This window comes from Fusarium sambucinum, chromosome I (genome assembly GCF_050947815.1).
Source record: "Fusarium sambucinum isolate potato_lamoka chromosome I, whole genome shotgun sequence".
Taxonomy (NCBI): Eukaryota; Fungi; Ascomycota; class Sordariomycetes; order Hypocreales; family Nectriaceae; genus Fusarium; species Fusarium sambucinum.
The window spans coordinates 9,134,615-9,154,863 of record NC_139294.1 but is presented as its reverse complement, the minus strand read 5'-3'; the positions used below and the strand labels follow the sequence as shown (position 1 = coordinate 9,154,863).

Here is a 20,249-nt window from a genome sequence, read left to right as displayed (position 1 = left end):
ATTCGGATGCTCCCGAAGCCCTATGACTACATAGTACCTAGCACTGGCATTCATCAAACAATGAGATTAAGGGACCTTGATCCTGTGTGGGCTGCCCACTGAATCCTCAGCTCGTTCTAGATCTCAAGCTAAGGGCATAGTGCTGACGGCAACTCAGCCTACTGGATCCCAAGGAGATTCCCTCATTGGGCTTGGGCTTTCTTCCACAGGCAAAAACGCCACTTCTTGCCAGCTCATTAACCAACCAAGAGTACAGAATATTGCTAGCGGTATTATGTACTGGGCTCTCCCTACCGAATTTCACGAGCTGGTACAGTCTGACCATCGAATCCATGCACAACTGCTCCGCCCTCAACCTGCCCACGGGCCGGATGGGGATTAGAGCTCGAACGTCTGGCATGCTCATGTAATTCCTTTTCCTTAATATCCTCTTCTTTTCTCTATAAGGAGCACATTGAGAGCCACAAACGGGTAGCCAGCCGCCATACTCACTTGTTCCTGGACTTGCACTACAATCACGACCATGGTCACAAAACCAGCCACGGAGGTCGTCACCTCGGAGAAAAAGGAAGCGGGAAACACGAGGAAATCGTTGCCGCTATGGAAGAAGCTCACTGCAATCGGTGTGACCCTTGCAGTGATAATTGCTCTGTCGGTTGGCCTAGGAGTTGGTCTCACTCGAGGAAAGGAAGGAAACGACGGCCATGATACCTCCAACACGGAGAGTGATGACTCGACAGAACCCTATCTAAAGGCCCGTGGCAGCCTATGGCAACCAAAGGTCGGCGTTACCTGGCAGATCATTCTTCTCAAGCCCCTCAAGCTCAACAAGGATAGAACCGCCAAGAACCTTAAGCCCAATGTCGGCGTATATGATCTGGACCTCTACGACAACGATGGTGAGACATTTAAGGCGCTGCACAAGGCTGGGAAGAAGGTCATCTGTTACTTCAGTGCTGGATCTTGGGAGGACTGGCGTGATGACAAGAACCAGTTCAAGAAGGCCGATCTGGGCAAGACGATGGACGGGTGGCCCGACGAGAAATGGATTAACCTTAGGAGCAAAAACGTTCGAAATATCATGAAGAAGCGCATCAAGTATGCTGCTGAGAAGGGTTGCGATGCTATCGATCCTGATAATGTCGATGGTTATGTAGGTCACCACTATCATCAATTGAAGTACCGAATCTAACATGACCGCAGCAAAACGACAATGGCCTTGGCTTGACTCAGAAGGATTCCATCGACTACGTCAAGTTCCTTGCCGCCGAAGCCGCCAAGTATAACATGTCGACTGGGCTTAAGAACGCTGGCGATATCATTAAGTCTGTTCTGCCCTACGTTCAGTTCTCAGTTAATGAGCAGTGTGTCGAATACTCCGAGTGCGAGATATTTGCCGCCTTCATCAAGGCCAAGAAGCCAGTATTTAACATCGAGTATCCTAAGGGTGCACCAAAGGTCAAGGAGGCCGACCGGAAGGTGATTTGCTCGAAGAAAGGCAAAGCCAAGGGCACCAACGGTTTCAGTACCGTCATCAAAAAGATGAACCTTGACGGCTGGGTCCAGTACTGCACTGGTAATATTTACAATACTCCCGTAGAGAATTAGATACCCAGGCATGTATGCTGTTTTCCTTGATAAGGAGGAGCAACTTCCTCTGTCTCGTTTCTCATTCGTCCAAGCTTGGGGGAAATAATCGAGATGTTATATCGGCACGTAAATTCTTATTAGATCAAGCAAAAACTTGTGGAACCCCTTGACTTAATAAGACTTTCGTGTGACATGACTGATTAATACTGCTGTGAATGATTTTGGTGTCATGAACCCGTTATTCATCCCTGGGCTCAAAATCAACCAGGTCTTCAATTTTGATACCATTATGACTCCAACCCACCAGCACATCCAAACAAGTAACAAGTATCATCCTTGTATCTTCATCAATAAATCCCGAACATGCAAAAAGGGGGTATCGATAATTAAATTCATCCAGAACTCAAGCCAATTTCCAACAAACATAGCAATAACCCGTCCGACTCCGGGACGCAGCTTATGTAGCTGCCATGTACTTAGGACCGCCTTCTTGCTTGAAAAGCCAGTCACTGTTAGCATCGACCATAAAATTGGTAATGTTGAACTCGTTCGATGCTCCCAAACCGGTACCGTTGTCGTTGGACGCGTCCATGTCTGAACCTGGTGGTACTGGGGCGCTGTTGACACCAGATATATTCTCACCACCGAAAGGAAGACGAGGCACGTTGAAGAAATCAAATACATCGAGATATTCAAGTTCATTAGGCGCTGGGGTCCTCGCTGGTGTAACGCTTGGTAGTCTGCTGAGAGCTGAACCACCCGGCTGCTTCGGCTGGCGGGAAATGAGGAAATCCAAGTCGAATGCCGTACGCCGCATGTCAGACAAGATTTTGACCGAACTAGGAGTAATACCATCCCCTTGCCGTTCACTGTCGTGATGCTCATCGAGGACCCTCTGTAAAAGTTGGGAGTATCGGGCTGCGACAGGCCAATACCGCCCCATTTCGCGTAGACTCTCGACGAAAAATGGAAGCTGGGGTGATAGCTTACGCTCAACCGTCGAGCCATGAACAAGAAGCAGGCGCGCTGAAACCCAGAGGGTGAAAGCAAAAGGAGGCCCCAACTTTGCTAGCATTCCATTATTCACGACAAACTCTCCAAGTGCGGCGACATTCTCGACTGCACCATGGCACCGCTGTGATGCGCTGTATGATGGTGTGAAAATGGGAGATCTCGTTGTAGGATAGGCTGCGGACGAGTGAAGACGAATGACAGCGGTGTGGTACGTAGCATGAAGCATTACCCAAGCACAATTGATGTTCTTACTACCAGGGTGAAACAGTTTGGCCATGTTGCCAAACTCCCCAGGAAGGCTAAACTTCCAAGATGTCAACATGTTATCCAGTTCCTTGTATCTCATCTGCCACTGTTCCACGTCACTCAAAGCACTAATGTCAACCGGCTGCTTGAGAAACTTGTGTATCTTCGAGAGAATGCCGAGTATCTCGATATAATAAGCAAATGCGCCAAGGTTCTCAGGCTGGTCGATGTCATGCCCCGGAGAACCGGAGTGCAGGTCGGTGGTAAACCATCGTGTATCGACCTTTTGATTCTTTATCCATAGGTCATCGCGGCACGGTAATGTCCTGTCGATCTCTTTGTCATCCAGAGCGAATTCGAAGGCAGTCGCAAGTGTTGCATATCTGTCTAGCAAATATATCATCCAGAACAAACGACGTCTTGATTCTTCCTCAATGAAATCCTTGGGTTCTGATAGTGTCATGGCCCGAAGCGTATAAATTGACAGGTAATGAGGCGACACAGTCGACGAGGTGACCTCGACAGCTAGACCAAGTTGCACAACAGATCTGGTAATGAGGGCCATAATGTTCCATCCCGGTGGGCCGTTGCTGCTTCCGCAAAGATCAAGCGCCAGTATAACGAGGGCTTGCAAAGCCTTGACTGAAGAGTTCTCCATGCCATAGAGGAGGACACGTTCTTTGGAGACCCTGTGGTAGTGTTCTCGCCGCTCCTCAGTTAATCTTGCATCTGCCGAGAAGCGCATAGTTGTTGCCACGATTGCATGCAGCAGAACTCGATCTGTTTCATCGAGCGCAGATGGCCCGAAAAGGCTATCCAGAGTTGTTTTGCGATGGAGAATAGGGCACCACGTGTTGATGTGCTTAAAGTAGAGGTCTACTAGTGCGTAGAGAAGATCGTATGGCGGCATATCACGGTCAGGGGTTGAGGCTCCTGGTGCCGAGGATAACGGTGCTGTAGGTGAATGGATATTTGGCTGTACTGAAGTATAATATTCTTGAGCAGCGTTGTTATGCTGCATAGGCGATAACTGAGATGGTGCCGCGGCACCTGAAAATGACGATCTGTTCTGACCATGGTACCCATCGTTCATCTTGGGTGTATGAGCGATGCTAAAATCAAGGCTCTGGGTACTTGGCGCAAAATTCGAGCCATGAGCTTTCTGTCCAAACAAGGCTGAGTCGGGTTGAGGTGTGCGGATTGGTTCAGATGGTCGGAAGAGGTTGTGATGAGTATCCCGTGGTGTTCCTTGTTCACTAGAAAGGCTTGGGTTGCTTCGTCGAATACTGGTAGCAAACACTGGGTTTGTATTGGATACTAAAGAACCGTGAATAATCTCAGCATGAGAGCGCAGAATCTCTTCGAGTTTGTCGAGGCGCTGCTCAAGCTCGCGCCCATAGCCCGCCCTTAAGCCAGGCTTTTTGCGCTCTTTGTACTCGCATACAGCACCATTGCGGCTACACCACCCACATGACGGCTGGCCACGATCGCACTTGACCTGAAAGATGAATTAGGTCAGCATGTTCAAGGTAGAAAATAAGGGACACAATTGTGTGTACTTTTCTTTGCTTGCACAGCTCACATCTGGGTACGGCAACGTTAGCTTCAGTGTCGGCAAAATCTTGTGTAGTTGTAGACAAAGCAGATTGAATCTGCAATCTGGTGTAATGTTCAAGATTTGCAGGGAGTGGGGAGGTCGAGTGATGGGGCGATGGAGTGGCCTCGGATGGCATGGTGTTGATAAGAGAGTATAGGAAATGCAGATAAGACTCCAGCATGATTATCGAATTGGAGATCTGCCAAGAGGACAAGACAAATCCTTAACTTGAGACATGGACTCGGCCAGAGTCTGAGGCGGTTGTTTGTGTGGTTGGGAAAAGTGTGTAGGTAACAAGCAGAGACGGGAGCTGGACTTACGAGACTGAGACAGGACGTTTCCTCTTCCCATTACGACAGAGAGTTTCATGGTCGCCGTGGTCTTCGTCCTCACTATGGAATTGGTTGGCTTCATCACTATCTGCCTCTGTGGAAGGCGGGCGATTCTCTACCGAGACGTCGCCCGATATTTTGCTGGCCCCGTTCTGCATGGTTAAATGTGAGATGGATGTTGGGCGTAAGGGTGATTCTCCCAGAGCCCTTGTAACTGGTCTCGTGTGTCGGCACGATGTAAGAACGAACGAGCTCCCCAACAGTCGCGCGAGCAACGTGAATAGAGCCCAAAAACAGGGGTGGTCCAAGGCACAGCAAGAAGCGACGAAATGGTGAACAGCATATACGCGCGCGAAAGACCAGTCGTGTTTGACCTCGCGGTCCGGGATAATGTCAAGCGGGAGCAGGAGTACGATCGCCCGAGGATAAATAGGCCTGTACAGCACTAAATAGGTAGCAGAGGAATGGATAAGTAACCTAACATCAGGGTAGGTACCTGACGTAGGAATTTCTACCAATACCGTGAATTGCCGATGCGCATGAATATTTTCATGAATCCTATTTATGAACTGATATCTCCTCTTTGCCTGGCACCTGTCTTCTCACTATTCCCTTCGCTTTCTGCTGGCTTTGTGCCTCGGACGGATGGGAAGTGGCGCCGTGATGACCGGGCCAATTTGAGGTGGGCCGAGGTGGACTCGGGAGCTACCTCAGCAGGTGGGCAGACTGCCAGTGCTTGGTCTTGTCAGTCGGTTAACCGGAGCTGCAAGAGTTGCTTGAATGAAGACTGTTGTGAGATCTTGGGTTTCGATCAAGTTGTTGTGGAACTGTAGGAAAAAGAGATCAATTTCGAGGGAAAGAAAAGAAGCAGTTGGCTTCACATGCTTCATGGGTGGACTTTCCCAGTCCGGTTCAACTACGATGGATCTATAATGCGGAGAAAAATGACGGGACCTTCACGCCGCACGCGTCCTGTAGGCTGTACCTGCTCAAACCTTCTTACCTCCTAACCTCACCCTCCCAGGCTCTTTCCTCGGGGACCTACCTAAAGCGGGGAATGGGAGAAGCGGTATAATCTGATTTGTGGAAAGTGATATTCAAGTGGATATCGTAAAGTTCTTTGCCCCGGACCTGGTGAAGGTACATTGCATCCTGCAACAGTATTAGTCCCATTTGGGTCTTCAATTCAGCCTCAAAAGGGCTGCTGCCTCTGTCTTTAAAACATGTTGACGGACAAGGTTATTCAATGGCTATTACATAGTGGATTATGACACAGGGATTAAACATCGAAATGTTTATATGTATATCAAGTTCACCGTTATTGAACTTATTTTTTATGTTAGTAAATAGTTTTCAGAATCTCCCCAAAACTTCGAGCTTAGGTAGGCTACATGTAGAATCTCTCCACACATTGCCTTTCCCTCCCCTGTCACCCCGCAATTGCACACTTGGCCCCGAATGTTTGTGGCAGAAACAGAAATGGCTGAATGCATGGTAACGGAGACGAAGCCAAGGCCGGTGGCTGTACGAAATCGACGTAGATTATGAAGTCTGAAGGCGGGAAGCAAGTAACCAAAAGACAGTACCCTCAGTATCATTGCAAAGCTAGAAGAATTATACCTAGACAAAAAAGGGCAAGTAAGAAAAGATGGAGGGGGAAAAACGAAAAAAGAAAAACGAAAAAAAAAAAAAACCCCCCCGGGAACTCATGAGCCGCCGCTAAGCTGAAGCTGCTCCCGATTTTGTTCTTACGCTCTGAACCCCGACAAGGACCGAGAAATTGTGGAGAAGGTCTTGTAATTGGAGATGACTCCATGTTCAACACCAAGTTCGGTGCATCTTGTCCCGATATCTGTGCGCCAGAGGGGAATCCGAGGCAATGCATTATCCCTACGGGACATTGCTTTGCCGGACTGTACCATCACGAGACTCACTGACCAGTCAGTTATGAGTTTCGATGCGGTACTGTTGCAGCCCAAATATGTTCAACCCACCTTCGTAGTACCAGCACATCCTTTGTAAAGAGAGGCTCATCCCCAGCTCGCGACAATTCTTCTTCTTCCTTTCAAACCTCTCATTATAAATAATTTCGCTTTTGGCGAATTGTTAAGCTCAGAAACTTCACTTCATCGGCTCCTGCATGGTTCAATTGACTCTCTGCCTCTAAAATGTCATCTGTCAAGGACTTCCCCAAGATCAAGGCCATTAGGTCCTTCATAATCGGCGGTGTTGGATCAGGTATGTCGTGCTGATTTACGTCTCCGTGAATCAAAATGCAAAAACGCCCACAACTACCAATTTGTGCTAATAATTCTTGGTGTATAGGCGGTGATTATCATAACGTCAAGGGTGGTCACTGGTATGCTGGCACAATCCCATATCATCCCGTCTCGGAACCATCGCTCACAATCAAACTCTAGGCTCATCGATAGCGATATTTCAACACCTGCTTCAAAATGGGAACAGTACAAAAAGTCAAGAACCAGCTGGGGCATCAACGTTTTGGGCTCATTTCTGGTCGAGATTGAGGCTACAGATGGAACAGTAGGCTTCGCCACTGGCTTTGGAGGTAAGTTCGATTACTTAAAGAGATTCGGATGATAGGCTTGCGAATTGGGAGCCTCAAGAACGGCTAGAAATGGTTTACTGACAGATTGATAGGACCTCCCGCTTGCTGGCTTGTTCACCAGCACTTCGAGCGCTTCCTCATCGGCGCAGACCCTCGCAACACCAACCTCCTCTTCGAGCAGATGTACCGAGCCTCCATGTTCTACGGCCGCAAGGGACTCCCCATCGCCGTAATTTCGGTCATCGACCTCGCCCTCTGGGATCTTCTAGGAAAGGTTCGCAACGAGCCTGTCTACCGTCTCATCGGTGGCGCTACCAAGGAGCGCCTCGATTTTTACTGCACAGGCCCTGAGCCCACAGCTGCCAAGGCAATGGGATTTTGGGGAGGCAAGGTCCCTCTACCTTTTTGCCCTGATGATGGCCACGAGGGTCTCCGTAAGAATGTTGAGTTTCTGCGAAAGCATCGTGAGGCTGTTGGTCCCGATTTCCCCATCATGGTCGATTGCTATATGAGTTTGAACGTCAGCTACACAATCGAGCTCGTCAAGGCTTGTCTCGACCTAAACATCAATTGGTGGGAGGAGTGCTTGTCGCCCGATGATACTGACGGATTTGCGCTCATCAAGCGTGCCCACCCCACTGTCAAGTTCACCACTGGTGAGCACGAGTACTCTCGATATGGCTTTCGCAAGCTTGTTGAGGGCCGGAATCTCGATATTATTCAGCCCGACGTCATGTGGCTCGGTGGTTTGACTGAGCTTCTCAAGGTCGCTGCATTGGCTGCTGCGTACGATGTGCCGGTTGTTCCTCACGCCAGTGGTCCTTACAGCTACCACTTTCAAATCTCCCAGCCCAACACTCCTTTCCAAGAGTATTTGGCCAACTCCCCCGACGGCAAGAGTGTTTTACCCGTATTCGGAGACCTCTTCATCGATGAGCCTATTCCTACTAAGGGGTATCTCACAACTACCGACCTGGATAAGCCTGGATTCGGGTTGACCATTAACCCTGCCGCTCGGGCTAAGCTTATCCCCAGTGACTATCTATTCAAGGTTCCCGAGATACCTCAAAATCCCCAAACTGATAAGGAAATCAAGTCAAATGAACAATCTGAGAAGCCCAACGGCACTATTGACTCCCTTGCGGCCAAGGTAGAAAGTCTCACAACCTCGACGAGTTCTTAAAAATCGACTGCTCTGTAATAAGTGCTATCATGGACGTTGCAGTGTTCTAGTTTTAGGTTTAGTTAGGGTTTTGATTTTATGGCTACGTTTTGTAATCTACATACCTAGTACATACTCAGTCAAGAAAGACTTTTCGTGCATTCAGTGGTGTCGATTGACATCGTGAAAAGATAGAACCAGGTACTTGAAAAAACTTATGATTGAATTAAGACATATTCAGATTCACTTACACAGAGTTGTCAGAGTGTCTGGTTGCAATTGTACCCCCTAAAAAGAAAATCATTTATCAACAGCCAGAGTTGAGGAGCTCCTCCAAGAAATAGAGGTGTATCGACACAGCCGATCTCTATTCGATATAGATATGGAGTTGAAAATATACCAAATATGGTATGTGAATTATTGATGTTATTGAAAGACAGTGCAACCTGAGAATTGAGTACTTAATAATACAAAGACGAAAATACAATCTTGATAATGCGACCCACAACGTTCAGTGAGTCTCGTGAGCAAACGGACGCGACGTTGAATGCATGCATCGTGAGACCCTTTTTCTGGGGTCAAACGGTGACCGTCTACTACGCCGCTTTATGAAAGACGGTGGCAGTTAAGAACGTCAGTGGCAAGTTCATTCTCACGATCCAATGCACAACCCCAGTAAAGAGCAGTTGGCTTGAGCTTCCGGGTCCAGAGTTTAGGCTTTTGTGGGAACTGACCGAGTTTGTTTTGCGGGGAGGTTTATCGAGATTTGCTAGATCTGAGATACAATACTCGAGGTTCACGATCATTTGGCGTGTTTATCTGGTATTCCTGTTCCGACTCTACGTTGATTTATGAAAGGAATTACCATCAGACCGGAGTCTGCCAAGATCCACATTATCACTCCAGTTTTCGTCTTAAAAAGGTTTCGGCCAAAACTCACTCTTGTTAGTACTAACCTTAGTAATTCACATTTCCCCGCCGGTGTCTCGCGTCAAAGCACACCGAGATAACATCAACATTGTAAATTTAATTTGCCCCAAAATATCTCGCAGGTTGGTGCACCGAGGCTTTTTCTGTCATCAGCGTCACAACAAGGTCTAGAAGAGGCACGTTCCTCTTTTTTCCTGCCTTGTCCCACCATTTGCGCGGGTCGTGATGGATGCTCACCTCCAAGAGGAGGGTCAGTTCGGGTTCACTAAGAGCCATTTACCGGAAATGAGGGGAAAGACATAGAAATGGGCGTCTCACAGTTCTTCGAATCTTCACCTTGAATCATTTTTACAAAGAAACCCGCCTCAAAGTCTCAGTAATAATCTTAATACGAGACTCTCTGCGAAGGCCTTTCCTTTTGTGCAACGACACCTCATTCTTGGCATCGTTTTAACCAGTCTCCTCGGGGTTTGCCATATTGGAACAGCAAATTGAAACAAGCACTTACAGTCAGTTGCGCATTTACGTTCGTAACTATGTTGATGCCAGCAGGTCTTCTCGCCAATAAGACTGCCATCATTACCGGCGGAACAACAGGCATTGGCCGTGCTATCTGCCTCGAGTTTCTGCGGCAAGGCGCTAATGTCGTGGTGAACCACCTGGGCCTTGAAAAAGACCAGGCTCACCTCGAGTCACTCATCGCCGAGGCTGACGAAATCCGAAAAGCATCACCCACTGCCGGGCACCTCGATCACCAAGCGGGCGACGTTCGTGACCCAGCGACAGCAACAGAATTGGTTAAGAAGGCCGTCGAACACTCCCCCAAGAAGCGACTTGACGTTTGCGTGTCTAATGCCGGCATCTGCACATTTGCTGATTTCCTTACGCTCGAGCCGGATTTGCTTCACTCAACGGTGCGAACGAATCTGGATGGTGCCTTTTACGTGACCCAGGCTGCTGCACGGCAGATGGCTCTTCACCAAGAGCCCAAGGGAGGAAGCATCATCGGCGTCTCTTCCATTTCAGCCCTTGTCGGCGGTGGCCAACAGACACACTATACACCCACCAAGGCAGGCGTATTGAGCTTGATGCAGAGCACAGCGTGCGCCCTGGGACAACACGGCATTCGGTGCAATGCGCTTCTCCCAGGCACGATTCGTACGCAGCTCAACGACGCAGACCTAGCTGATGATGCAAAGAGGACTTATATGGAAGGCCGTATCCCTCTGGGACGTACTGGTTCCCCATCAGATATGGCTGGCCCGGCCGTCTTTCTGGCGTGTCCAGAGCTGAGCGGATATGTGACGGGTGCGCAGCTTCTCGTCGACGGTGGTCTGTTCGTCAATCTTCAGTGAAGGAGAGAAGATTAAGCTCGTGGGGAGAAATGGAGATATGGAGATGTGGGTATGTGGAGGCGAAGCGCTATGGATATCGAAGCAAAACTAAAACCTGGAGAATTATGGAAACGAATAACTGCCACCGATGTTGTTCCCTGTTTGTGGAGATGAGTCAATTCTAGTTATGTGGGTGATTATCTGTCCGAGCCGCAAAGATTCTGACTCGTGGAGCATGGCGGTGCTTTATCACGAATGTATTGGACATCAAAACCACTCTCACCTTGGTACATGGCCATTTCTGCGACGGATCATCCAGGTAATCGGAGACCCGGGGCGGCGCTATCAGGTCCGGGGTCGCGGCGCCGGGCTTCGACGGCGTTGGCCGGCTGCTTCAGTCTTCGTTCTCATGCAATTAGCGTAGATCGATGCCCAATCCAGGAATGCCAATGACTGTGCTGTTAGGCAAGATTGAGGGGGAAAGAAAGCGAGCGACTGGAGGCCTGTTTGTTGGTTTGTAGGAAGATGATGAGCAATCCGCATAACGCGGCTTTTTTTCATCAAGACAAATCGGAGCTCAAAGAGTATGTACTGCGTCTTACAAACTACAGTATACAACCGTAAATCTCTGCACAATATCTGGCTCTGTCACACCCATTCCACCCCTGTCTCTTTTGAGGCTACCGTGCCGTTGTGTTTACCCTCCATTACAAGCCAAAGAAAACAAGAATTATCCCGTTTGATTCATAAGGGTCTCGGACGGTGACAGAACATTCAAACGTAACGAGGAAATGATAAGCAGGAGGTGACTAGGATCTTGTGCGGGAGTCGACCGAGGCTGTCTGACAATATACTTTGGCCAAGACATCCCCTCGCTATAGGTAGACACTGGTTATCGTTATCTACCTAGGTAGGTACCAATCGATCCCCTGGAACAAAGGCGAAATATTGTTCTCCTGAAAAGTCTGAACTCTATTTGCCGAAGGCATTGGTTTCTAGAAATTCTCTGCAGGATGAGTGGTAGTGAGTGACATCACGGACTGCCAAAGTCAAAACAACCACCGAAAATAAAGTTCCCTTTACTTCTGTACAAGAACCCCTGCCGTCCAGACCCTTCAGCCCACCGTAACGCGATACACGGGTTCATGAAAACAGCCAGAAATCATCCTTTATTGCTTTCCCCAGTGTTTCCCCCTCATGTTTGTTTTCGTCCGACTCCTGCGCTCCATCGACTACAGGGATTCTGCGAGGAACAGTGATGTTAATCGCGCGCGTACCCCGCGAAAGACAACGTTAAGGCCAAGCGTACTGAACCATGATCCTAGTATTAGCAAAAACTCTGAAGGTCAACTCAGGAGGCCGCTGCTGCCAAGAGAAATATGGCCCAGATGGTTACGTTTATCTAGGACGTGAATAGACGAGCAGATAGATAACAAGGCATTTCAAGAGAATCGAACAATGTGCAAGCTTAGCTTATCGATGGTATATACTCTCATGTAAGGCAAGACGGGAAAACGGTACGGTGACGATGACGATAATGACTACCGTATCAAGACAACGTCGACACGACAGGCAGAGGCACCAAATGCTGAGCTGAGCCAAGCCAAGCCAAGCTCGGTTGGACTGAAGTGGCAGGCCGGCCAGTGACATGCAAGCAGCCCACTGACTGACCGTTCATAGACGAACGTCTTTCTGGTCTTTCTTTCTGGTGTGCACACACAGAAGGACCCTGTGTTCTTGTACCAGGCTGACTATCGCATGCAGATCTAATCCCGATCAAGCTGATAACGGCTATCTTTTGACCGCGTTTCACATGCTTTCAGGGACAGATCTCGTTGAGCTGGATAATTTGTGTTACAGCAGCCACGTTGTACAACCATATTTTCCCTGCTCTTTTTCGTCCTCCATCATGATGACTATGAGTATATTTATTGCGGGTTCATTATATCTTGTTTCTTGCCAATGTTAAGATCACATAAACAATCGCCGATTGTTGTGTAATGTAACTCTTTTCTGGTATGAATAATGTTTTATTGATAGTGCCAGCCGAAAGTGCCCGTCAAAGACTGCAGTGGATGACCCAAGCCCACCGATGGGGCCGTTCCGCATGGCTGATAGGGCTTCGGGTCGGACTGGTGGGGTTTTGGCGGACCCTGGGCGGAGCCAGTTTGACGTCACTTGAACAACGGACCGAAACTGTACGCCGAAATATACGAAACGGGTACCAGATTGGCATAGAATAACGAACCGAGTCTTGATTCCGCGGGAGATAGTGGAGGCGGCAGGAAGCTACTTGCATGCATTACTACCGTCAACAATGCCTCTTTCTCTGACGGTGACCGTATTGGCGTCATGGATGTTGTGCTTGACGGTGGATACTCTTTGATACATTGGGTGTTGAATCCGGTTTCTCTCAGGATCTCGTGCTTGATGGCGTCGGTCTTGCATTAATTCTGACGCCGAGAGCTGAGTGCATGAGCCCCTGAGCCCCTGGAAGTCGTTAACTTGTCCTTAGGGGACTTACAAAGAGATGCTGCTTTCACTGGCTGTAAATGGCCGATGCAGAGTCCCTGATTGGTGGTGCGTACCCAAGGAGCCTCAGGGTCCACACCACAATTGAAATTCCTCTAGTACCCAGTATGTACAGGTACGGTAGAATGTAGAGCATATCGTTGCCGTTCGAAAACGCCACAGTTCTACACCGTTTTTTCTTGTGTCTAATACGATTCAAGAAGCCCTGATAACCCGATTAGAAGACGACAATCAATTGGCGATCACAGCACGTTCCACCTGCTTGCGTCTGTCTGACAGACAAGAGATATAATGTGGCAGGCAGATACGTTCCCATCTCCAGTTGCGTTATTTACGACCTGTTGGTTGGCAAATGATAACAAGGGTCTGAACAGGCATGTTTCGTATTTCTCTATTTGGTCATGACGTCCAATCTGTGCGAGGTGAGGTTGAGGATGGGGTTGTCAGGTTGTCTCTAGTGCGGCGACGGCGTCAAGAACCCAGCGCACAGCAAAATCGTGATGGCCCGCCCCAGCCGCGAGGGGAACAGCAGGTTGCCAGAAGCTAGTGTAGTCAATACACCGGGTCTTGAGCATTGCAGCAGGGAATTGCATGTATACAGTACCCACCCACCCACCCGGCTCTGACAGGTACCTTTGTCGACCAGAACTAGAAGATGGAAGGAAGCACGCCGTCATCAACATCCCTTACCTCATACTGTAAAGTTTTTTTCTGTTGCACTATGGCCAAAACCTAAACTAACCTCACCTCACATCACCATCACCAAGCTGTGGAACCCTTAGTGTGGGTATAGGGGAATCATCCTTGGGCTTGCTACGCTATAGTTTCGATAGATGTGAAATGACTCGGTTATTGGACCCCGACCTACGTATCGACGGGCGTCTACCGAGAATGCCATGCCCATACCTTGCTTGCCATGGATGCCTGTTGTCGTCGATTCGATATCGATCACAGGCTATGGCCAAGATGGCGTCTTGCTTGATGTTTGCTTTCTGAGGCATCTTACGTACCTTCCTGTTGCTCTCCGCTTGATATCTAAATCTATAAAGCTCCATTTCTCCCACCGTTCTTGACGGTAGAAATCATCATTCTCCATCATTCCCCAGATTCCATATCCACCATCATCATTTACACAAATAGCTCAACACTCCCCAGTCATCATCCGGCTACTTCAGACAGACACTTTGTTCGATCCCACTCAAAACCTTCTCAACTCCACGTGTCTAAATCGATACGCGTGCGCCTGAACAGGACTGCTTTTGTTCCTACACAATACGAATCACCACCACCATGTCTTCACAACAGACCGAGTTCTTCAAGGACATTCTCCCTGACCAGGGCGAGGTCACCACCCCCGACTCTGTACCTAGCTCTCCTGAGCTTGGAAGCTCCAGCTCCAGTGACAGCATTGCCAGTCTTGGATCTCCCGCCTCTCCTCTCTCCCCTGCTGTTTCCCAGCCTGTGGCTGACTCCTTTGTCTTTGCTTTTGACATTGACGGTGTCCTTGTCCGCGGCGGACGAGCCATTCCTGAGGCCCTTCAGGCCATGAAGGTTCTCAATGGTGACAATGAATATGGCATTCAAGTGTAAGTCGAACCATGTACCATATGCAGTCGCGATCCACCATCCCCGGACTTTTTCTGGGGAGGTCCACATAATAAAGGGCATCGTGACTTTAGCTTGGACCATAATACTAATGCACCACATAATAGGCCTCATATCTTCCTTACCAACGGTGGTGGTAAGACAGAAGAGGAGCGATGCAATGATCTCTCTGGTCAGCTCCAATGTGACATTAAGCCTGGTCAATTTATCTGCGGTCACACCCCCATGAGGGAGATGGCTGAGAAGTATGGCACCGTTCTTGTCGTCGGTGGCGAGGGTGAGAAGTGTCGACACGTTGCTGAGGGCTATGGCTTCAAAGATGTTGTAACTCCTGGCGATATCATCAAGCACAACGCTGCCACAACTCCTTTTCGCAAGCTTACTCCTGAGGAGCACCGCAACTCACGTGAACGAGACTTCACCGACGTTGTAATTGACGCTGTCTTTGTCTTCGCCGACTCTCGCGACTGGGCCGGCGACATCCAGATCATGCTCGATGTCGCCATGTCAAAGGGCGGTCGTCTCGGCACCCGCAGCGAGACTAACGACGAGGGTCCTCCTTTCTACTTCTCCCACAATGACGTTGTCTGGTCTGCTGCCCATGAACATGTTCGTCTCGGCATGGGCGCCCTTCGCCGTATGTTCGAGGTTACCTTTGAGGACCTTACTGGCGGGAATGGTGTTCTACATACCCATGCATTCGGCAAGCCCCAGGTCTCTACTTTCGAGTTTGCTTCCCGTTTGATGGGTCAGTGGCGCCAGACTGAGCATGGTCTCGTCGCTCCTCCTGACACTGTCTACTTCGTTGGCGACACCCCTGAGAGTGACATCCGTGGTACCAATGCTGTCAACAAGGTCGCCGACAATGATTGGTACAGCATTCTTGTCAAGACCGGTGTATACCAGGACGGCACTGAACCTGCCCACAAGCCTCGTGTTACTGTCGAAAACGTCCTCGATGCTGTCAACCATGGTATTAAGCGCGAAATGGACAAGAAGGCTGCCAAGGGCCAAATGGTCAAGCATGCCCTCATTCCTGACTCCGGTATCACCGAGATCGCTGTTGATATGGATGGTATAACCATCTAATCCGACTTACCTCCCATCTGTTCATATACTCTACTTTGGGATACCATCTTTTTTCATGGAGTTACGGAATTTCCTTTATTATAGCAAAGCCACGCGAAACGAACTTTTCTTTACACCGCATCTGCATCACGGCTCTTTGCAGGTGCCACGAGCACATTACGGATACAGATCCTGAAGATTTGATAGAGCATCCATCGTCTAGGTAGATGGACGAACTCTAGATCCCGGGTTTTTCATTTTATCTAGCTAGTTTCTTACCCACCACCCTTGATGCACCACCCACCTATACCCTGATGAGCATCACATCAACCCTATAGAATAGCATAAAGATAGAAAAATCAAAGACTCTTGCAACATTCATTATACGTCACTCCTATGCCGTGATTTAAAAACAACAAGGTCGATAAGAAAAAGTTGGGTTTAATTGTGTTGATCGGGTATATCGTCATCAATGAGCACCAAGAACAAGTCAGTTTGTATGTTGATTCACTCGCACGACTAGTTGATATGTGTTAATTGCCGATCCACTTAACTGCCATGCCGAACATCGAGAACAAGCAGATTATCCGTCCTAACCTCACCAGACTTTTTTTTTGTAGTCCAGTCTCTATCTTGAAAGATGAGTACTCAAGATAGAGGTTGGCGAGGCTCAATTGTGATTCAAAATCCTGCTCAGAAAGTGGTCCGGCTGACATCGCAACTAGGCCTTCTTAAGTGTTCGTGCAGACGGACCGTTGTTTTCTAACGAATCCACCTTGGTACTCTATTTGACCGTGGATCAACACCAAATACTGGGGGTTACGAGCGAGGCTCACGGTGACGACGGGGCAAGTTTGTGTCGCAAAACGCATAACAGTCCACATGCCCCTTCATTAGTCTCTCCCTACACGATCGACTTGCCCATGGCGTCCGCTATGACGCTCCTACCAGCTTTGAAGTTTGTGGGTCATGTACGAGTCCTATGAACCAGTCTGGAGTAGGCCTATATCGTTACAGAATGATATATTCGGTCACATAAGATCTTATTGATTCATTCCCGGTTGACATCGACTCGTTCTATATTGTCAACACCGTCCCCTTTTCTCGTATCCTCCTCAGAAACGTCTTCACCACCGTCTTTGAACGTATATCCTCCCCACTGCGAGGTGACTGCCCACCCAGCCATGTCCACAACATCCTGTCTCTGCTCCTTCTGATCTAGAGCCTCATCTGCACTGATACCTAATGCAAAGCCACGCACGCCCTCGCGATCGACCCGTAGCCATCCTTTCCAGTTCGCCGAGATATCACCAGATCCCAAACCGCCTACGACGATAGTCCCCCACCACTCACGCCCAGCGCTTGCGCGAGCTACGTCGCCGTAAAGAAGGATCCCTTCTGCTTCGGCTACGAGGGTACGTGTATGTTCTGGATCGTTTCGAGCGGGCCTTTGAACGTAAACGTGTCGCATATGAGATGGCGAACAATGCAACCGGGTGGCATCGAAGCGACCTTCTATGTCGATGATGAGAATAGTATAGAGATGAGGTGGGCTGACGAGATTCGATACGACTTTATAAAGAAGCGGGAGTTGACGTCCAGATATTCCAATACTCGCAGTTTTTGTCGTATGAAAATGAGCCGCTGCTATTTCATCAAGCGGCGATATATGTGTGAGTTTTCTTGGTTGAATTTGAGGTTGTTGAAACTGAGTCCTGAGGCCGAGTACGTTCGGATCCGACGTGAGCGATGAACGTAAACCTCGAAGCATCTGTACTTGCAGCTTAGCATCGTATTGGTACAATCATATATATGTATATATATAAATGTAACGGAATAAGAGAGTCATTTTGCAGCTTGGAAAATCTAAACAAGGGCTCATGCGTGTGTACTTGGTGGTGGAGAAGTGTCCTCCAAGTCAGAGAATTTTAAGCAGAAATGACCGAGAAAAACTCGTAAATATGAGTAAAACCGAGGGAGACAGTATTCAAGTAGTATTTCTTGCTTGGTCCATAGTCATGATAATCCTCAAGCTTGGCCGATAATGAGGTGATAATGTGGGATAGGCAATGATCAAAAGCGGCAAAAGCCTCATTTCCGAGATATTGAACTCACCTCTTCTAAACTCATCTCCTCAATCTCTCCCAACAATCGACTCCCAGTCGCCGCCTCCATCGTTAAAACGAGAGGAAAATCACCTTCCGGATAAATCACGGTATCTAGTAACACTTTCTAGTTGCGATCACGATTGCCCTTGGAGATGGGCTACCCGTGTCAAGTTTTCCACGCTTCGGAGCTTCCTGACCGTATCCAAACCAATCTCAGCGGTCGCAAGCGCAAGCTAGATCAGGGAGCCAAGAATGTTGACCTGAAAGGCTGTGAGCTCCTTGAGATGCTGCAGTATAAATGCGAGATCAAAGAGCCTGTCAAATGGGATAGCCCCGTGCAGTGCTTTGCCGTTGAACGGCTATTCCGAAAGTGAGTTCTCTATTTGCACGCAATATTGCACTGTATATATACCGCAGCCTTGATGGCGGATGGTGAAAGGTTTTGACGATTAATCCGTTTGTGTAGATGTCAAGACAAGAAGGGTTCATTCATGGTCGAGACAACAGCGTGGGAGGGTAAAGAATATCCTATAGAGGGGCAGAAGAGTAATGATGTAAAAGACGGCAAAAATAAGGCGCCTCCTCAGCACTACCACTGGTCCTCAAGCTGGCACTCACCAGACACCGCAAGATAAAAAGACAGCAATTAATTTGATTCTTATTTCTTTGTTTTCCCTCTTTCGAAAAGTGTTGCCGTCACAATATGGGCTAGCATCATCCGCGATTGTTTTTTTTTTGCAACATGGGGGAGCTCCATCTCGAACAGATAGTTTTTATTCACACATAAAACTTATTGCTTGCACACCTCACGCGGGCCATTCATGTCAGTAAACGTACGCGCGTCAAGCGATATCAGCGTAGTGATAAAACACTACGGGGTAGGTAGTTTATATGCCTTGATGTTGGTTCATTGAATTACATGCGAGGCTGCAACAACTTGATGACGGCATTGCTGGAATGGGCAGAACAGGCATATATCTCTATCGGACCATGGATTTGTATAATAATTGCTGCTTACAACCAAAAAACATTCATCGAGTCGCTCTGTGAAATCTCATCCATAACTTCACAACTAGTACTGAGTACTGAGATCGTACCATTGTGGCTCATGCTCGCAGCTCGTAGGGTCGCCAACTGAACACTAGTCGCATTTTATCACATTTCATTCTAAAAGCATCTCAGGAATGATCAAAGCACATAGACTCGGTTGCCCTTGCCTACAGGACAGATTACCCAGCGATTGATGTGGTTGAAGCCGTGGTGGTATTTTGCTTTTTACCCAGCTACACGACAAACGAAACATTGGCTAGTGGCCTCTATGTGCACTTTCCACCTTCCCCTATACCCTTGCTTTAGGCCATGCGACTTCGGCTCGGCATATCTTTGCTTTACTCGTTCTTCTGAGCAGCTCGCTCCTCCTCGAGCTTGATGTAGTAGTTGTCGCGGGCGTTGGTTCGGGGCATGTGGAAGCCGTACCTGTGTCGGAATGGTGAGTCTTCTAGTCTCGCTATCGTGTCATTATTTCGGCGATATCCCTTACCAGAAGAAGTTGGCCATGACGAAGCCGGAGCCTGCGATGTTACCAGTCAGTCAGTTTGATGCTCTCCAACCAACCACATCATGCGAATTGTCAGCTCTCGCGATAGTCCTTCCCTTCACGTTGACAAATTCCAATTGATGCAGTTCGAATCGTTTGTAGTAGAGGTCGACGTACCGAGAGCGATGCTGAGATCCAGGACGAGGTTTCGTCGGAGCATCTAGCACAATTGTCAGTCCACGAAAAGCTCTGGTACCGGGTTTATTTGAGGCTCCTCTGGCCCGAGTGAAGCGAAGGCCAAGCCATTGGGTCGGGGAGACGTACACCGGTGATGGGTCGGACGGCCATTATGACTGATTTATTTGTGCAAAGCTGTTCGGGCGAAGAGGCGGAGCGTTCGAGGGTGGCAGAGGTGCTTGGGATTTCAATGTGGTCAAGCAGTTCCAAGTTGATTCCCGAGATGGGCTGATGTTAATCGCGCTAGAGCGCTCGAGTCACGTGCGCTACCATAGCAGCAGCTGGGCTGTTCCGACCCTGCTACAGTGGGTGGTGCTAGTGATAGCCACGGCTGAACAGCGGTAAAATACGATACGGAAAAGAATCTCGCCCATTGAAACGACCTTCA

The 20,249-nt window shown here is 48.7% G+C and overlaps 7 protein-coding genes across 7 annotated transcripts; 4 read left to right on the top strand and 3 right to left on the bottom strand.

Moving 5' to 3' along the window:
- Nucleotides 1-523: 523 nt before the first annotated feature.
- On the top strand, nucleotides 524-1,608 carry FSST1_005711 (glycoside hydrolase superfamily; the record flags this gene model as incomplete). The annotated part of the gene is made up of 2 exons (XM_083232013.1): nucleotides 524-1,153; nucleotides 1,204-1,608. 2 exons carry the CDS (start codon nucleotides 524-526, stop codon nucleotides 1,606-1,608), a joined length of 1,035 nt encoding a protein of 344 aa, XP_083089141.1.
- Nucleotides 1,609-2,047: 439 nt separating this feature from the next.
- On the bottom strand, nucleotides 2,048-4,937 carry FSST1_005710 (transcription factor domain-containing protein; the record flags this gene model as incomplete). The annotated part of the gene is made up of 3 exons (XM_083232012.1): nucleotides 2,048-4,348; nucleotides 4,433-4,502; nucleotides 4,768-4,937. The coding sequence occupies 3 exons, from the start codon at nucleotides 4,935-4,937 to the stop codon at nucleotides 2,048-2,050; spliced, it is 2,541 nt and encodes an 846-aa protein (XP_083089140.1).
- Nucleotides 4,938-6,947: 2,010 nt separating this feature from the next.
- On the top strand, nucleotides 6,948-8,531 carry FSST1_005709 (enolase C-terminal domain-like protein; the record flags this gene model as incomplete). The annotated part of the gene is made up of 4 exons (XM_083232011.1): nucleotides 6,948-7,017; nucleotides 7,105-7,138; nucleotides 7,200-7,348; nucleotides 7,441-8,531. The coding sequence occupies 4 exons, from the start codon at nucleotides 6,948-6,950 to the stop codon at nucleotides 8,529-8,531; spliced, it is 1,344 nt and encodes a 447-aa protein (XP_083089139.1).
- A 1,445-nt stretch (nucleotides 8,532-9,976) lies between these two features.
- FSST1_005708 (SDR family NAD(P)-dependent oxidoreductase) lies at nucleotides 9,977-10,795 on the top strand (the record flags this gene model as incomplete). The annotated part of the gene is made up of 1 exon (XM_083232010.1): nucleotides 9,977-10,795. The coding sequence occupies one exon, from the start codon at nucleotides 9,977-9,979 to the stop codon at nucleotides 10,793-10,795; it is 819 nt and encodes a 272-aa protein (XP_083089138.1).
- A 3,801-nt stretch (nucleotides 10,796-14,596) lies between these two features.
- FSST1_005707 (HAD-like domain-containing protein) lies at nucleotides 14,597-16,000 on the top strand (the record flags this gene model as incomplete). Its single annotated transcript, XM_083232009.1, has 2 exons — nucleotides 14,597-14,892; nucleotides 15,019-16,000. The coding sequence occupies 2 exons, from the start codon at nucleotides 14,597-14,599 to the stop codon at nucleotides 15,998-16,000; spliced, it is 1,278 nt and encodes a 425-aa protein (XP_083089137.1).
- Nucleotides 16,001-17,030: 1,030 nt separating this feature from the next.
- FSST1_005706 (uncharacterized protein) lies at nucleotides 17,031-18,154 on the bottom strand (the record flags this gene model as incomplete). Its single annotated transcript, XM_083232008.1, has 2 exons — nucleotides 17,031-17,750; nucleotides 18,095-18,154. The coding sequence occupies 2 exons, from the start codon at nucleotides 18,152-18,154 to the stop codon at nucleotides 17,031-17,033; spliced, it is 780 nt and encodes a 259-aa protein (XP_083089136.1).
- A 1,321-nt stretch (nucleotides 18,155-19,475) lies between these two features.
- On the bottom strand, nucleotides 19,476-19,972 carry FSST1_005705 (cytochrome c oxidase subunit VIIa; the record flags this gene model as incomplete). The annotated part of the gene is made up of 4 exons (XM_083223786.1): nucleotides 19,476-19,563; nucleotides 19,628-19,658; nucleotides 19,802-19,844; nucleotides 19,949-19,972. The coding sequence occupies 4 exons, from the start codon at nucleotides 19,970-19,972 to the stop codon at nucleotides 19,476-19,478; spliced, it is 186 nt and encodes a 61-aa protein (XP_083089135.1).
- Between the last annotated feature and the right edge of the window lie 277 nt (nucleotides 19,973-20,249).